This window comes from Marmota monax, unplaced genomic scaffold, assembly GCF_021218885.2.
Source record: "Marmota monax isolate L192 unplaced genomic scaffold, Marmota_monax_Labrador192_F-V1.1 WCK01_AAM20220418_F8-fsc00023, whole genome shotgun sequence".
NCBI classification, from domain to species: domain Eukaryota; kingdom Metazoa; phylum Chordata; class Mammalia; order Rodentia; family Sciuridae; genus Marmota; species Marmota monax.
In genome coordinates this window covers 19,447,271-19,466,730 of record NW_026692907.1, presented here as the reverse complement: position 1 = coordinate 19,466,730, position 19,460 = coordinate 19,447,271, and the positions used below count along the sequence as shown (strand labels likewise).

The window sequence follows — 19,460 nt, the reverse complement described above, 5'->3', positions numbered from 1 at the left end:
TGATTGCTGCAGTGTTCCTTCCTGTTCACTCCTATGCTTTTTTGCTCTCCAATATTAGATTCAGATTACAGCACAACCAACAGTTTGTTTTAATTTTGTTTCTCTGTGGGATTATTTGGAAGGAAGTGGGATTGTTTGTTTTGTTCCGAGCCAATAACAACTAATGTACATCTCATTTTTCTGATAACCTGATTAAGAACAGTTAAAACTATGTGTTATTTTCCTCTATTTATCACTGTCTCCTGACTTTTAATATCCCATAGTCCTTTTGATATATATCTGGACAAGTCACTAAGATTCCGACCGTTTTTTTCTGAAACATTCTTCCTCTTCTACTATTTAATCATTCTGAATTCCACCTTCCTGTTTTCATTAACCCATTGCTTCTCAGAAGAGTAGAACAAGAATTTTCTTTCCTGACTTCTTGAACCAATCTACTCCTTACTTCTGCCCAGACTTTTTAAGCTAACTTATAAACCTTTTAAGTCTGCAACAATATTATTGAAATGCTTTTCTTCCTCCATCTATAGGGATGCCATATTTTCCTGATAAAATGAGTCCTATTCTTTTTATATATTAGTAAAATCTAAGACCCATTTATGAATGAAGGCATAATTTGGATCTCCTTATAAAACTATATTACCAATAAGTACAGAGCACCTTAAGACCACTATATTGTGAAGAGACTCCCAAGAGTCTTCTTGTTGTTCAAGTGGACTTGCTTCTTGTTTTCAAGCTTAGTCCTTTTTAGTTTCTTCTTTAAGTCCTGAAAGCAATCAAAATATAAAAGTGAAACGGAATTTGTGGAAGCAATTTTCACCTATTTGGGAACTCAGGATCTTTGTGATTTAAAGAATCTGGCCTTCCATCCACAGACTTAGCTGGAAAACACAATAAAAAATAGCATTAAATATTCAGCCTCATCTTTACTACCAGGCCAGATGTGCCAGTTGAGTTTAAAGTTAAGCTTCAGCAGCCTACTCATAACAGCCAGTTAGACCAGGGCTTGTCAAGGCCTCCTGGTGCCACCTATGTTTGGCTTTAATTGTCCTGGTTTATTTGGCCAATAGCATTTTACTGATCTAACTGCTGGGTACCCCTGCTCTTTGCTTAAGGTCTGGTGACCCACTGGATTACTTAGACCACTCCCATAAAAAGATGACTCTTTTATATATCTGCTCAGCTAGAAAATATAGTCACTCTTCTAGGACAAAGACCCTGAAAGTACTATGAAAATCCCTTTTGGCCGCATCTAAGACTTAAAGCTACATTCTTGATCAGAATAGTTCAAAGACAGTCACACAACTGCAAAAATAACCCATATAGTATCTATAACTCCAGGTCTAAAATAATCTGGTCTTTCCCAAAACCTCAGTTTCTAAGTGTTTATTTTTCTGATTAAATTCTTCTTGTTGTCTATATGCTTCAAAGTTTCTGGACCAGTGTACCAGATTATAACACTTCCTAAACTTGTCTTCCAGCCAGACACAACTGGAAAAACACAATCCTCCCCAGGTACACTGCCTTTGTAAAACTTCCCCAAGGAGATACTTGCCCTTCTGGCAGCCAGCAACCCAAGAGAATCTTTATATAACCTGTTCTTCTTCTTCTGTTATTCAAACATCAGTTGTTCCTCCATTTCGGGGTAACACTGAGCCAGAAATGTGCCCACAATCTTCCAGCAAAAATATTAAATGAAATTTCCCCTGTAACCTTAACTTTCCATAAGAATATATGCTACTTTCGAATCCCCAGGCTCAGTTACTCCTTTCAGAATGGACTTTGTATTCCTATGGACAGCATCACAGTTTGGCTCTTGACTATTGAACTGAATGGAATAAACTTTCCTCCTTCTAGACTCAAACTCCTACAGTATACCTTGTCCCTAATGAAATCACAAAAGATTCAAAGTGAGGCCAGAGAAAAATCACCAGTGGTACAATTAATAGGTCTTTGAAATCATTTAGTGAAAGTTAAGAATTGTAAACATTAAATCTGTTACTATCAAAGGATGGCATTATGCAATTACTGAAGAGATGACCAAAAGAAAAAAAAATCCTGTGGCATTTCCTGATAGCAAAGAGCTTTAGGCGTAAAGAAGATAAAAGCTAGTTATGAGGGCAGTGAGGAGAGGGGTGGGACTGTGAGGATGGGAAGGACAGTAGAATGAGACAGACATTATTACCCTATAATACACATATGATTACACTACTGGTGTGACTCTGCACCATGTAAAGCCAGAGGACTGAGAAGTTGTGCCCCATTGTGTACAATGTGTCAAAATGCATCTACTGCCATATGTAACAAGTTAGAACATATTTTAAAAAATAAATGAATCTTCCTTTATCCTTTTCAAAATAAACAACAAAAAAACTAGTTATGAAGGTAGACAGCTCATATGTGAGACTGGGCATGTTGGATCAAATTCATAGATCATAAAGAAATGGGTTAAACAACAGGACACATTCACAGTTGCTCTAATTTGCTGTTTATTACATCACCCTAAACGGTGTGCAATTTGCTCTAGCTCCAAAGTTGACAGAATTAAATCTGACTAGAGATGCTTTAAAAAGTATATGTAGCTATATTTACTTCATAAAATAAAACTTATTAATAATTTCATGAAATTAAATAAATATTAGGATAATTTTGGTTGTGAAAAGACTGAATGGATTTATAGGAAGTTTCACCTATGCTTGACAGATTTCACTTCACCTATAGAGTATTAAAGAAAAAAATCATCTTCAAAGAGCTTTCCTATAAGTAAACAGACTACATAATAGAAAAGCTATAATTCATTCATCTGTTCACTCATATGACAAATATTTATTGTTGAGGGCATAATTCTGGCTGCAAATACTATTGCATATTAACTAATATGTAGTAAATAATTAATGTTTGCTTATTTTCAGAATAAAATGATAATTAAGGAATAAATTCAGAGACTGCATTGTGTTTAAGAAAATAACAGCATATTTATTAGCCATGACACCATAATAAGAATAACATGCTAAATTAATTTATAATTGTGTACAGTCTATATGTAACTCTATAATATAATTTATATAAAATAATTATATAATGTTTACTACTAATAGTGCTATCATAGAAATTCAGTGATATCAATTCATATCATATATAAAAATAAGTTTCATACAAGTCTATAGATGATTGTTGTAATAAGAGTATGCAAACAGTGAACTAGGAATTCAAGTACATACTAAACAATGCCATGAATTTAAGAACATACCAAACAATAGCAAGGTATTTGAGATTATTATATTCAAAATGGTCAACTGATGGAATATTAGTAGTTTTTAATAAAAAGTGCAAATAAAGACATATTTGTGTATATACACATACATAAATGAATATAAAACATGCATACATAGTTACATATGCATGCACACACTTCTCATCAGTAGATCAATTATATTGGAAGATTTGAAAACGTTGAGTGTTAGATACTTACAGCATTCTGCCAAACAAGTATGAACTCACTTGAATCAAGCTGGCTATAGTATTTGTGTGATAGCACTTTGCATTCAAAAGTCTTTATGCCAAGCCTTTCTAATACTCATTACATACATTCTCTTATTTACCTGTCACAAGTCTTTGAGGAACATTTTATCATCCCTGTGTTTCAAAGGAAAGACTTAAAGTTTAAAAATTAACACACTCACCCACTCTCCCAAGAGGAGTTACTGGTCATAAGCTAAGATCCTAATTGAATCACTCCTTATACAGCACTCTTAACTGCTGCACTATATGGATGCGAACATTTAGAAATTTTTTAGATTAAACATCTCCTTATAATTCTTACATAATCTCTGTCTGTCATATACTCTTGTCCACTCATGGTAAATATTACCTGGATCAAAAATAAGAATATCTGGAGTTCAAAACTACAACCTTATCTGATAATGATTGTTTCATTCATATTTAAGTTCTGGTTAGCATTATTTTTCTCTTAGTGAATGTGAGTATTTACAAGAAAATTTTATTACCATCCTAATTACTAAATAATGTGTTGATTGCCCACTAGATACAGAGCTCTGTATTAAATTTCAAAGATGGAAAATGAATCGGGAACTGTTTATATTGTTGTTGTTTTAATATGAACAATTTGGCAAAGAATTAACATCTAAGTTTTGTGAAAATGCATTATAGTAAATGGGAAGAGAATTCTCCTTGGTAGAAATCAACTATTCTTAATGTGAGAAGTATTTTTTTCTTAAAGTTGCATATATCTATGTTTGTGGTATAAATAGCTGACCTCTCATAAACTACTTGGCTTTACTTCCCCTCGCAGAAAACTTTGAGTCAATCTAATATTAGGCTTTCCATTGACACATCTTAACAAGTCTACAACAATATTACCCATATATACTTAAATATTTTTAAATGGGCTTATCTAGTAATGGAATGAACCAAAGAAACTAAAATAAAAATTTGATGAAAATAGGCAAAAAGGAAAGAAGTGGACACAGATTTTTGACATTTACAATTAATTCCATATAAATATTTGTTTAATCAGACAATATGGTTAATCACCAAGGTGAAATTCAAAGTTACCAACACTGAATGCTGGTGTAAAAGTTAATAAATTCAGTTCATAATCATTATGCACATGCTAGTTATAATAATTTACTGTCCATACCAAATCTTTATAAGCATTGTAATTAAATATAAAATGCACATTAGAATTATAATGAGTAATTAGGGCAACATAACTAATATGCATGAAAGTCCCAAAGCTCATTAAAATGTTAAAAGACAAAACCTGTTCTACCTAGTGTTTTTGCATATTTTCTATAGCTAAATGAGTACCAGTAGTCTGTGCATTGTTTTGCCATTTTTGGTTTCTATAAATTACGCATTTAAATTGCCCTGGAAACATTTGGTTTAGTTACCAAATAAAGGCTTATTTTTATTTTGGAAGAAACATGTTCACACACACACACACACGCACACACATCAAATCACATCACAACATTTTATTTATGCTATTACTAGTTTGTTTCATAGAATTACTGCAGTAAGAGGAATATAAAACTATCTTGAACCATTATTTCTTGTAGCACACAGTGGAACACAATGGAAAATGTTTGCAGACAATAAACCCAGTGAGGAGCATCATCTTGACTAGTCTTTACCCTTTTCCAATAAAGTCATAGTCATTTCCAACCAAGAATTTCCAATTTAAAAAAAAAAATATGAACTCAAATTCTGATGGAGAACCACATTAAGCACTTAACCAATAATGAAAGTAGAATGCAGGTCTTCTGATATCACTTGGGAACCATTCATCCTGCATCTTTTATAAACAGATACATACATTGTTTCTAATATGCCCAGTATATACCTAGTATATACAAAGCTCAATTTTTATTTTGAAATCATATCTTGCAATTAATAAACAGTGAAAAGATTATTTAGTTTCTTAAATACATTTCAGGTTCACCAAAGTTTTCTGAAGAAAATATATGCTTATATCTTTAACATGTGTATCCACTTATATGATTAAAATACAATTTGTTGTAAGTAGACTGTACAACTTTTTCAGGAAAATTTTAAACTTTAGATTAAATTAAAGATATAATAAACACAGAAATTCTGCTATTTCCATATCATTACTATCCTTACTCATTAAAATGTATTCATTAACATGCTTTGAGAAAGGTAAATCTTAGAAAATGGCATTGATATAACTATTCAGCCATAAAGTACAAATGTATTTAATTATCACTTATATATTCTTTGAGCATAGCAAGACTAGTCACATTAAATATAACTCATTGGAATTTATCTGTAGCAAGTTGAAAAAGCCTAAATGACAATTACAAAAGTATATATAATTATAATATTTTATAGGTATAATGAATTTATTTATTGCATTCATTTATGCAACAAAAAATTTTAAAGTATCCATTTTATTCCTAATACTGGGCCAGGCCATAGTGAATCACAGAAGTCTGTGACACAATATGATGAATTTCTAATTCCTTTAGAACTTTGAGCAGGAGCTATTTTAATCTGTCATTACTTACTAGCACTGAGTAAATAAATGAATGGAGAACAGGCCATAATTCAGAATAAATATGAAGTTAATAGATGACACATGAAAACAGAAAATTATCTCCCAATTTCCAAATGCATATTATTTATAATCACTGAAGAAGTAGGAATTCTTCCAATGGTGGGTTTCATCATGTTTCTTGGGATCTTTAATAACACCTTCCTGCCATGCTGGCTGCCCATAGTTCTTGGTTTGCATAGCATTCGCTGTTACTTTCATTTTCATGGGCAGCTCTGTTCCTTGGGTACATCTTCATTCTTCATATTGAATATATATTCTTCATATTGAATTACTCAGAAATTCACAATTCATTTCAGATGCTCCATTTTATTTACAGAGAATAAAATAAACCTTGTCTTCAAGGCAGACTCAGAGACTTAGAGGTCTCTTTGGCTTCAGTATGGAAGAGACTTTGAGATTGAATGACTTTGGAAACTTCTACAGACTAGTAGTAGTCTGGATAATTTCTTCCAAATATTGGCTCCCTCCACCTCCAAATGTAAGGGGAGTAATATATCCTCAGCTCCATAGAAAGACTTCATCGTATGACTGCATAAGCTAGTAGGTATTCCAGATATGATAGAGAATGGATGGATACATGAGTGAGAAATAAATGTTAATTATTGAATTTCACTAAAAATTTGTGGTTATTTGCTGTGGAAAATTATTGTGACCATAGCTGACTAAAATATAAAATTAGCCAAAAAGTTGTTTGGAACTACTCTCTGAGGCATATGTTGGTAGGATAAAAATTGCTTGAATTTTTTTCTAGAATTCTGCTGTTCAGATATATATATATATATATATATATATATATATATATATATATATATATATATATATATAATATTTTACTGCCTAGCTATGAAATACTACCTGAGCTATTGTGTAATATATAAAAATTAATTCCTTATATAAAAATTAATGCCTTAAGTTAACCATTTCATTTCAGATGCTTTGCTTCCTATCATTTGAATACTCTAACAACACATTAAATGTCTTATATAAGTGTATTTTATATATATACATGCATACATCTAAGCAGAAAGAAATAAAAAGTATAAGGTATTATATAACAAAACTTACTAAAAATGTGAAGGTTATGTATTTGCAGACATTGCATTACACAACATTAGGTATTTTAAATGTAAAAATTATAGTGTTATAAAACTTTTCTATTCAGCAATGACACCTTCCTTGACCTGCAACAAAATGTGCAACATTTCTGTAATAGAATTGAATGGTCATTGTATTGCATTCTTTACTCACTCAGCAACAGTGATATTTTAATTTTCTTATTTTTTATTTTTTAGGGGTTACTGTTTCAGGCACTATATAGAGGACTTGGGATGTGTCATTGAACAAAATAAGGCCTCTTCCATTGTGGTTGTATATTCCAATGAGAGAGATGATCTGCAGACTAAGGAGTAAATATATACTATATAATATAGAGATCATTGGTGTGAAGAATGGTATTGTCAAGAAGAAAATAGTTGCAGGATGAAGGACTTAGGATCATTATGTTGTATAGGTCCAGGATGTTCTCTTTATTAAGGTGGAATTTGAACAGTGATTGGAAATAAAAGCAAATGCAAGCAAGATGTGAAGATATATGAAAGATGAATATCCTGTATTGAGGAAGTGTCAAATATAAAATCCTGTAGGGGCATATGTGTCCACAAATACCATACTTCAGCATGTCTAAAGTAGATTGGACAAAAGATAATGTACAGACATGTGGTCATTTCACTTAGCCTTTTGTAGGCCACATGATAAATTTGTTTTCTATTGTTATTGTAAAGGGAAGCATGTCTTTGTTTAGTAAGGGTGGAGGATTTGACTTGTTTTAGCTTAAACACCTGTGGCTGCTGTGTTGAGAACAACCTGAGTAAGGAAGGAGGAAGGGAAAACCAGAAGGGTCAGTTAGAAAACCACTGTAGTATTATAAGCATGGAAACAATATATGCTTAAGGAAGTGAAATGCTAATTACCTGGGTGGTATCATTACATATCACATACATGTATCAAACTGTCACACCATGCCCCATTCACATGCACAACTATTGTGTCAACTAAAAATAAACAAAAAAGATCCCTGTCATCCCATCTCTTTCGGAAGTTGACGCAGGAGAATCTGGATTTCAAGGCCAGCATGGAAATTAGCAAGACCCTGTCTCAAAGCTAAAATAAATAAATAAACAAAAAGGGCTGGGAATGTAGCTCAGTAATAAATAGAGTGTGTGTCAATTTCACATACACGCACAAAACAAAAGAGGTAATGTGGGCTTGCATGCTAGTTCCAAGGCTGGTTAGAAGTGGTAAAATTCTAGATGCATATTAAAGGCAGAACCAACAAGATTATAGAGTTACTTAGAAATGCTTTCTAATGAGATTGATGAATAGCTAATAGTAACTGTCCAATAAGCACAAGAAATAAAGTATGGGGCTGGGGTTGTGGCTCAGTGGTGGAGTGCTTACCTAGCACAGGTGAGGCACTGAGTTTGATCTTTAGCAATACATAAAAATAAGTAAATAAAAATAAAGGAATTGTGTCCACCTACAACTAAAAAATATTTCAAAAAGAAATACAGTCTGCAGCATGAGAGGAGTAAATAAAGACTATTTAGTGATTTTGACTGAAGGGCTCTGAATGAGATTGAGATTATGAGGAGAGTGTCAGCTTTATTTTATAGATACTTCACAGAGTGGAAGAAGAGAGACCCCAAACATTTTTGTAATAATGTATTCATGTGCTGCTCTTGCTGACAGAATTTCTCTTTTTGTCAGTCAGACTTTTCCTTTCTTGACACCCTCTTCACTTGTCAAATTATGTTTGCTGATAGGCAGAGTTTTCTCATACCATGTTTTTATTTAATCATTGTAGGAAGTATGACACTTTTTTTCCTTGTAAAATATTTTAGTCCCCCAAATCTCATACTGTTGTTTTTGAAAATTATACTTTTCCCACCACGTTTCCTCCCACATCTTCTGAATTCTTTGAAATATACTATTTTGTAGGTAAAATGTCTCTCCTTCTTTCTCATTCTTTTTCTTTTAGCTACTATTTTCTTTTTGTTCTGATTTCACTTTCTTTCTCCCTGAATACAAGTGTATGAAACAATGTTTGCCTAATGAGAAGAAATATCCTCTTTGTATTGCACAACAGCTACCACTTCCCATTAGGTTATTGTTTTCTCCTTGTTTGTAAGCTCATGGAAAGTCTATAGATACATCACACCTGCTTCACAGCCATGATGTCTGTTGATTTGCTCTTTGAACCATAAGGAAATGCTATAATATGACATACTCCAGAATGCAGGTTTCATCATACAGCCAATTCTCACCTCTAAATAAACAGAGATGTAAAAGTGGTTCTAGTTTAATGCTCATTTTCTTATTAAGTAATCTGTAGTTTGGGAAAATATGATTCACTTAACATATTTTCTTAAGTCTTACTAGACTTCTACCATTCTTTCTCATGCATTTGAGGGAAAGGGAAAAAGAACTTGGTAGCTTATAACTGTATTTCTATGATATAAATCCTTATTTTTTTCTTTATTTTCTTTCTCATTCTAGCAATTCAAAGCTTACTTTTCACTTCCTCTAAGACAATGTGTTAGGAATGAAATTCTTTAGAATATATTAGTAATATGAATTATTCATTTTCAGAATTAAACAAGTTTAATAACTGAATTTTAATCAACTTTTTCAATGTTCTATTTTAAGATTATTGAAGGCCACAGGAACCAGAAGAAATAATAAGCCCTTTAGGCAACTAAGAAATCTTATCCAGTGCTTACTCAGTAAGGGCAGAAATCATATCAGCCCAATATTCTTTAATGTCTTCAGATTTATCATAAGGTCTTTGGAGAAAGCTGGTCCTAGATCCAGAAGGAAACATGACCCAGTGAGGAACTGGCCAAAGTGAAAAGTCTACTAATGGTATTGCCAAGTATATCATTATTGCTATACTTTTGTAGATTGATTGCAAAAATTTTCAATGTATACACAAATTTAGTTCATTCACATTTTCAAAGATCACTATTAGTCTTTAAAAGTGTAACATGACTTAAAGCAAAACAATAAAAGAAGCCACATCAAAATATCTTGGCTAATTTATAAAACTAGAAACATTTTCCCTCCTTAAAAAGTTCCCAATAATATTCTCATGCTATCCAGGCAAATCTAAAGGAAGAATTTGAAATGCTCCAATCTATAATTTTTGAAGATTTATTAAAATATTTTTGTATCAGTAAATTTATATTACCTTCAATATGAAAAAATACATTGAAATGTTTTAAGATTTATAAGGTTTGTACTGAGGATAACTTCTATTACAAGACTGTACATGCTGAGAATAGAGATGCCTTTGGAGAATCCCAACTTCACAATTCTTGCAAACTTGTCCAGTGTATCCAAATCAATCACATACAGCTATAATTTCAGCATGACTGACAACAGACAAGAGATCAAATCATGAACAAGTCTAAAGAAAGAAAGTTTAGAGAATAGCTAGGAAAACAGTGAACCATTTAATTTCTATTGATACAGCTGGTGGCCCAATAAATCTCACACATATTTTACAGTGGATGCCTCAGTAGAGTGTGCATTGCTGACTACAAGGGACAGCTACTTCAAGCTGTAATTTCACCAGTGTTTACCCTTGTCAAAAGCATGATATGAATGGATTCTGCCTAAGTACCAACAAACTACTCATTATGTAGCCCCTTTTTTTTTTCTTACTGCATTTTTATCTACATCTTTATGAGTCACAGATAACCCATCTACCCATCCATCCAGTAATCCATCAATCCATTAATCCTCAGTGGCCTATAACAGCATATACTCATATCAACACAATTCCATATTTTTCACATCACAATATAAATGACTAATGATAACTTAGTATATTTAATGCTTTGAAAGAGTTTAATATGATAGCATGAAATCTGAGCTTAAGAAAAGAATCTCTTAAGTTTTAATCTCAAACAATAAGCATATAATTTTCTTTGCAGATTTAAGAAGCCAGTGCAAGGGTCTTCACTAATGTTGTTAAAATTAGATTTCATGTATAGTCATATATCTCAGCTTTATGAAATTTCTCACCAAATAGTTTGCTTTTTTTCCTGTAGTTCTGGAAGTACAAGGAAATCATATCACAGCTTAGTACACTGTCATTTTGGATATTAAATGTTTAGTAAAACCATTAAGGTCAAGTTTACATGTGAAATTCCATTTATCACTGTCTTTTTTTGTGAAAAAGAAAATGACCTCATCATATGCTTAACTGAATCAATGAATTGATCTTTTGTATTCTTGAGCACATAACTCATTACTGCAAATGCATGTCTTTCTTGAAGGGATGCTCTTGTGTTACATGTGCTTTACATGTTCTATCACATTATGAAACCTAAACTTAGGCCATGAAAAAAAAGACAACAAAGTCTATCATATCTGTCGTTCAGAAAAGAGGTTCTTAATTAACTGCAGGACATGGATAGAATTCAGGGGAAGTAAGAATATACTAGTCCAGGTTTTAATTAAATTAATTGCATGCTTGAGCACCAAGGCAATAATTTTTTAGAAAATAAATTTTCTATTTTACCCATATATTAACACTATTTCATGTTCCTAAAAGGAGTATGGTGATACTACCCTATTTTCCTGCAGTAATTCCTGCTTTAGATAGTGGTTTTTTTTTTTTTTTTTTTGACTGCTAATTCAGTGCAAAGCACTAAGGTACACACTTTCCATGAATTGTTTTATATTGTCTATATGGCAATCCTGTGAAGTAGCTACTATTTATTTTACAGATGAGAAAATTGGGATTTAGAAGAGTTAAGTTACTCAGCAAATGCCCACTTTTGTTTGACTGCAAAGTATAGCTTTTTCAATACAGTATTTTACCATTGTATAAATGTTTAAGGTTCAGGGGTAAGCTGGAGATACATTACATATCAGATTGTTTTTATCTCCTGAGATGCTAACCAGAGGTTTAAGTCAATTTAGAAATCCTTAAATCATAAAGGTTATGATTCAACTGTATCTTGGTAGTTTTATTTTTTTAAAAAAGATTCAACAAATTATTCTTTCACAAATTTTTTTCTCAGCAATAAAGGGAGATCTTCATGTCATTTAAAGTAAAATGAGTCTGTGAAGTAAGGGCATATTGGCTTCATGGAAAACGTTTGTTGACCTTGAGATATGTTTCTTTAAAATCTGTGATAAACTTTGAAATTTTTTTCATTATTTTCCACCCACCTTCAAGGAAGACATTCTCAACTATCATCATCCTCATCTGTAACAATAATATATTGAAGGGGTGGAAGTGTGGTTCAGTGGTAGAGCACCTGGCTTGATCCCCAGCACTTCAAAGAAACCAATAATGTATCAATCATATCCTATATGTATGTTCTCTGGTAGGTACTGGAAATTTTACATATTTTTCAAAGACTGGCCAAAGTTTTCGTTACTATAGTCTATAAATTCTAGAATCCAGCCCAACATCAACATGCTTATTTACCATAGTATTGTTAAACTATGTAGCTACTGTAGGACTGATTTCTTTCTCTTTGGGACATCTAAGTTTTCTATTTCTCTTTGGGCACTCTTCTTTGTTGTTCCATTTATTTTATGTAGCACTTTTATTATTGGCCATCATTTTGAGGTATGAGGGCATTGGTAAAGTTTTTGCCATATGATCTAAAGATTCATTCAAACTACCTTGACTTGATAAGGTTATTAAAGTAATTTTTTGACTCACTTAATTTTTTTATAATAAGTTTGTATATAACCGAAGCTCTCACTGAGGATGGCAAAAGAGACAGAAGGTCTCTGTGGCTATTGTCATGTAACTAAGAAAATGAATCTTGATTAGGCTTGTCAGTGCCAAGTACAGAGGTTCTGTTGTTTGCACCTGCAGAGCCTGGAGTTTTGGATGAAGAACCTTTCATTTTCTTCTTGAAATGACTGGCTAAACAATGCAAGAAAAAAAAAATCCCACTGAGTAAATGAAAAGGAAGGACTCTTCTTTTTTGAGCATCTAATCACACAGGTGTTAAATACCCCTTGTTGACCCTTTTGCTGGCTTTCCCCAACATCTGTTCTCTGCTCTTACCTGTATCTATCTAATAACATTCCTCTGAAATGGATTTTTTTCACTGTGTAATTGCTTCTGCTCACAGTCATATACAATTTGGCACAAGGATGGTGGGCTTAAATGTCAGCAGTACACATATATCAGTTTTTTTTCCAAAGGATTCCATTGTTATTGCGAATTTCAGAGGTTCAAGCATTTTCTTTCCTTGCTACTTTTGTGATTAAAATATTTCATCAGAGCAGAACAGAAAACTACCTTCCTAATAATTCCTGAAACATAAGCACATTATGATGCATACATGTACACTCCTACTGTCAGCTTACATTGCTAGTGCAAGGCCAAAATTTACACAGCAATGGTAGGAATATAATGTTGAAAGAAATAGACTTGGAGAGAAATGATTTAGTTTTATCATGTAATCATTTTCCCAAGAAGTGCCCAATCTGATTTCTTAAAATATGGAAAAATTTAGTGTAAAATGACTGTTTTGTACAAGTTAGCCAAGCATACTTACAATTTTCACTGTTACAGCTCCAGTTGGAAATTTAATTAGTTAGAATTGTTTTCAGGAACATCTATCCCAGCCAAGTTAATGCCATACCCTTAGGATGCAAATAATTGAAGCTTTCTCCTAGCATGAAACTTGTAAATACAATCTAGTTCATGAGCACTCAGGAGCTTATGGAACCAATGCTAACTGTTCATCTTAAAAGTCATGGATTACATAACTGAAAATGTGGAATAGAACTTGGAGATCCAATAGTCCAACATATGCAGATATGTCTCAAGAAATATCAAGCCTACAAGATGCTCAAATAAAATCTTCTGGAATTCTATGGTCACTAGTTTTTAAAAAGCTCTATCCAGGAAGAGATTTATAAGATGTACATTGACAACACAATCTCTGAGAAGTACTATATGAAATAAACCTACTGGGCATAATCAGAAATGTCTGTTGTTGGTCAAAGAACCCCTTTATTTGTACAAAGTAATAGAGTTCAGAACAGTATAACTTGAAATTTCACTAAAAATGTTCAGGCATTGTCAGTTAACTAAAAGGAATTGAGAACGTCCAGTGTGATCAAAGATCTATTGAATTAATTTTTCTTAATTCCTGCCTTCTCTATTGTATGTCCAATGACTTTCTCCCCATCCTAAGGTACTATGCCAGCCCCCTAGCTGCTTCTCTGCAAACTATATTTCATAGAACAGTCAAATACAATTTATATAATTGTAATCAAAATATCATTCTTGTGCTCAAAATCTCCCAAATATCACTTACTTAGAGTAATATTCAAAACCTTCACCAGGGGCTACCAGACCTACAAAATCTGGACCCCAGCTGCCAAACTACCATTTCTACTGGATTCTTCTCAGTGATACTCAAGCCATCAAAAATGACTACTTTTCTGTGCTTTAAACAGATGCTGAACTTAAACGCACGTTTCCACCTAAATATGCTTCTCACTTAAAACCTTAATTCCTGCAAGTAACACATGACTATTATTATCACATCATTTAATTCTTGACTCAAACATTACTTTATAAGTAACTAGCTCCATGACTGCTCCATACCTTGCTATTCCTTTGCCCTGCTTTTTTTGCATCTCAGATTGTATCACTCTGTATTAGCTCTTTGAGGGAATATTATTATGTTTCACTAATGTGGTCTCTTTTACAAATATTTATTGAACTGATGAAGAAATGATGAATAAATAAGCACATGAATTCTCTTCCTCTCAGTCATTTTCAAAAGATGAAGAGTAATATGAATTTTTATGTACTAAGAAAATTCAATAGAGTCTTAGGTTTGAATTTGTAATGTTGGCCACAAAATCAATCTACACCAATCCCCTATCTACACTGGTTGCCCTAGTGCCCATAGCCCTTTTACTCTATCCTAAGAACACAGAATGTTCTTAGGATATTTTCTTATGTGTATCATTATTAATTATTGATTGATTCACAATTTATTCATGCTTCATGTGACATTTTAGGTATCTTTTCTTTCACGGTGTGCATCAGCATTTCATGACTGCCTAGAAAACAGGATCAGGTCCCTTTAACTTGTGTGGTAAAGCACCCTGTGCCAAACCATATGCACACTGTACTGCATAAAAGCCTTTTAATGACAAATTAGATTTTTATTTTGGTTCATTACGCCTGGGTTTTCAGGCAATGTTCCGGATTTCATGCTTTTGTTTGTAATGAGTCATGGCCCCCTTGACAAACAAGAGAGTAATTAAACTAACCAGGTTATCAATAGAAGCTTGTGATGGATCTCCTGTTGCATATGGTTATTTCATCTTCAATAATAGTTGGATATCATGAAAGATTACGGCCTGTTAGTGTGACAAGGAGCAAGTTGAAAGCCTGCAACAACAATAGTAAAAATACAATCTTACCTGTACCTTTTACAAGCAAATCAGTGTCATACTAATTGGCAGATGAGTGGAATTTTATTTATAGGCATATTTTATAGGTTTTATTGCTTTCTACAAAGGGACATGAATCTTCCCTTAACAAAACAATTAAAAATTGCTAAAGTATTCTTTACATTGTATTTGTGTGTATTTTTATGTGTTCGTATGTGTGTGTGTATATTAGCTTGCAATCTTTCCTCATTCAAATATTTTTGATAAACATTCTTCCATTATTTTTCACCACGTTATTAGCAAGTACTTTAATAAAAATAGGTATTTGTGATTTTTTCTGGAACCTTATTTAAATTAAATCTTTACGATTAAGAATAAAATACCATAGAAAAATAGAGGTGCAATAATTTAAAAATGAAGAATCACCCTTAATAGAAAGTGATGAATTTACTAGGGTATTAAAAAAAAAGACAATGTTTTATTTATGAAGGTTTATTTCCAGGTTTTATATTCACCACATATTGAAAAACATTAAACCCTATTTTTTTTTCATTGCTTTCCAAAGGAAACTTAACTATATTCAGAGCACACAGTTACTCGGGTCATGTTTCTAAGTGAACCAGGTATTTGCATTTTCCAGGATCCAGTTGTACTGAACTCTCTCCCATTGTGTTATTTAACATATGTGCTATGTTAAAAGCTTGGTATAAAAGCAAATATTTGTGAAAAGACATATCATCCATGGCCTAAAATCTTCTCCAAAATTCTTCCCCTGACAAACTTCCCCTCTCAGTGATGGCATTCTTGCAGTCATGTAAGCCACTTGAAGTCACCTTGACTCATCATCTCCTTTTCTCACTTCTCACTGCAGTCAAGGGGTCCTTGGGGCTCCATCATGACAACAGGCCTGGATCCCAGCCACTCTGCACCACCTTTTGCCACTCTGCAGGAGCTGCCATCACTTCAGTTATTTGCAGCAATTTCCTTCCATCCTGGCCTCACCCATGTCTTTCCATGACGTAGCAACCAGAGGGCTCCTTCCAAAGCACAAAGCGGATCCCACCTCTCTTCTATAGTGGCTCACCATTTTACTGGGTAAAAGTCATATCAGGAACATGGCCCTCCAGGTCCCACCTGATCTCCTGTCCTGTTCCTCTTGGGCCTTGACCCCTGTCACATTCCCTTCTTCTCCTTGCTTCTGCCACACTGATCTTGGTATTTCACAAACAAATCAGGATTGCTTCAGCTGGGCTGTTCTCCTTTCCTGTAAGGCCTTCTCCATATGTGCAGAGAGATAACCACTCCTTTGCACCCAGCCAGTTTGTAAATCCTCCTTCTCAGAGAGGCCTAATCAGACAGCCATCTAAAACATCGCATTCCATTCCTTGCTCTAATTCTTCCTACTTCGCTGTTGTAAGGTGTCTGCTGTTACTGCTTCTGTTTTTACTATAATTAATTTTATCACCTTCTGACTTTTACTCAGACTTCTCTGTCCTTATACCTGCTGTTTATTGTCTCCTCATCCCTACCTCATCTGGAATAAGGCTGATAGTGGAATTGCTTTGTCCCTTGAAAAAGGCCTGGCGCCTCCTGGTGGCTCCATAACCATCTGATGACTAAAGGAACAGATGGGTTACACAAAAGGTTTTTAAGCATCACTCTCTGCTAGACACTATGCTTTGATTTCTAAAAGTGCAAAGATGAATTGGATATTGACCCTGCCATCAGGAGCTAACCAGGAAGCTACCCATATCCATGAAATCGTTACAATAGAAAAGCAAAAGTGTAAGGCATGAGCATCTCATAAATAATACTCACAGAAGGGACAGTTATTTCCAGCTAAAGTAAGAATATGGAGACCATGACACCTAAAATAGGCATTGAATCCGTGGAAATGGAGAAAAGCAGTTTCCACGTAGATGAAAGCACATAACAAAATCACTAAATTGCTAAACCCGGGGAGTAAGTAGGGGAAAACAGAATAAGAAAGGGTCCAGGCCTGCGTCAACACGGCCAACTTCAAGTACAAATTCTGCCTAGCTGTGTGACCTTAGACAAATTGTTTAACGTCTCTGAACTTCCATTTTCACATTTGTAAAACGGGAATAATACCATCGAGCTTAGAGAATTACTGTGAGGAAATCAGGAACATAAAGCACCTGGTCCATTGACTAACTCCAGGTGATTACTCAATAAAGGAGAGCTGTTATTGAAGTGTAGTTTGACTGGAGTACAGATGAAGTGTTCCCCTCACCATGCCATTTTTTTCCAACAGGAAGTAAGACCAAAATGTATTGCATTTACTCTGCTGCTCCCTGTGAACATTCATCTATTGTCCAACTTGAAAAATGAAGCTGAAAATGACTAGTCTTGTGTTTCAAGCATAAAATACTGCAAATGTGATGCATTGGCATATCGGGTATAAGATTGCTTTGAATATAGAAGGAATCAAAATATATGTATGTTATATTTTTGCTGCAGATTATTATTTTTTTCCTTACCAACCAGGTTTTATTTATTTTTATTTTTTATTTTTCATTTTCAGTTGCTCCTACAATTCAGGAAATTAAATCGGGCACTGTGATCCCCGGACGCAGCGGATTGATAAGGTGCGAAGGTGCAGGTGTGCCGCCTCCGGCCTTTGAGTGGTACAAAGGAGAGAAGAAGTAAGGACTTTGTGATTATTGCTGTGTTTCAAGCACTGGGAGCTAATGTGTTTGTGTTTCAGATACTTACTTTAAGCAATTTCTTTAACTGGCTTGAATGATTCTCAGCAGCAGGCAAAAGGAAGGGGCCCACGTGGGAGGGATGAGCAGCTAATAGCATCCAGAAGGAAAGTCCACATTGGTTTATATAATCTCAGAAATGCCTGCAAATTCCCCAGTGCCAAAGCCTTTCATTTCTTTGCTTCTTTTCTGAACCAGCACACCAAGCCTCTTTCTGACAACCATATTTACTTGGGAAGTAAACCTGGCTCTAAAGGACTTGAGCAGAGCCCCCACAAGAGCACTTCAAATGCAACGGCGCTGCGGACTCAGCCTGGCTTCCTTGATAAGCCTCCACCCTTGCACCTGCCTGACTCTCCCATAAGACAGTGGAACGTTCTGTGTTATGGGACACTGTGTTTCAGATACTCTATCACGAAGCAGTATGTAGAGGAGATAAAATACATAGTTAAAGAACTAACCAGAGGATTTGGGGCTACGCTAACGTCAGCTCTGTATGATTGTACCCTAGAGAAACCACACAAGTCTTGGTAAGAGCTTTTGAACAAGACAAGGATTGATACTTTCTTCTTCTTTGAACCAGTAGGCTCATTCATACCTCTTCAACTGCTCTTATCGAGGCTTCTAGGAAGCTGTTGGCTAACTAGAAGATGTCATACAGACCTAAGGATTATTATCTATACTACACATATCTTGCTTCAAAATTAGAGAGGGACAAATTCAAGAAAAATATTAGGATGAGTCATATTAAATTGCCCATATTTTAGTAAAAAACAGAAAAGCCAAATATTGGCAATTCCGTATAATTCAACACAGTTGTATGGGGTTTTTTTACTCAGATCCGAGCTCAAAATTAATTGAAACTAACATCCAAAGAGAAAGCTGGCAAAAACACACAAGAACTTACAATTGCCATGATAGGTGAAAATGGATTAGATAAGCAGTTACTTTGATTTTGAAATTGGAATCAAAAAGTGGTTTGTGGAAGATAGTCTCCCACTTTAACATTGGACTTAATGTTCTGAATATCTCACTGTAGGTTTACCTTAAATTTTTGCAACTATTTTATTTGCAACCTCTTATAATATGGGTTGCTCAATTCTTATTCTTTTCACTAATTAATTTATGCTTTTTGCTAATTCTAATTGGGGCTTTGTGGTATATTTTTTTATAATACTGAG

The 19,460-nt window shown here is 33.9% G+C and overlaps 1 protein-coding gene across 2 annotated transcripts in view; it reads left to right on the top strand.

The window, feature by feature from the left end:
* Negr1 (neuronal growth regulator 1) overlaps positions 1 to 19,460 on the top strand; it is an 811,898-nt gene that overhangs the window by 598,855 nt on the left and 193,583 nt on the right. For both annotated transcript variants that reach the window (XM_046451001.2, XM_046451002.2), the window contains one exon: positions 18,099 to 18,219. In XM_046451001.2, coding sequence (XP_046306957.1) covers positions 18,099 to 18,219 — 121 coding nt within the window. The remainder of the gene's footprint in view (positions 1 to 18,098; positions 18,220 to 19,460) is intronic.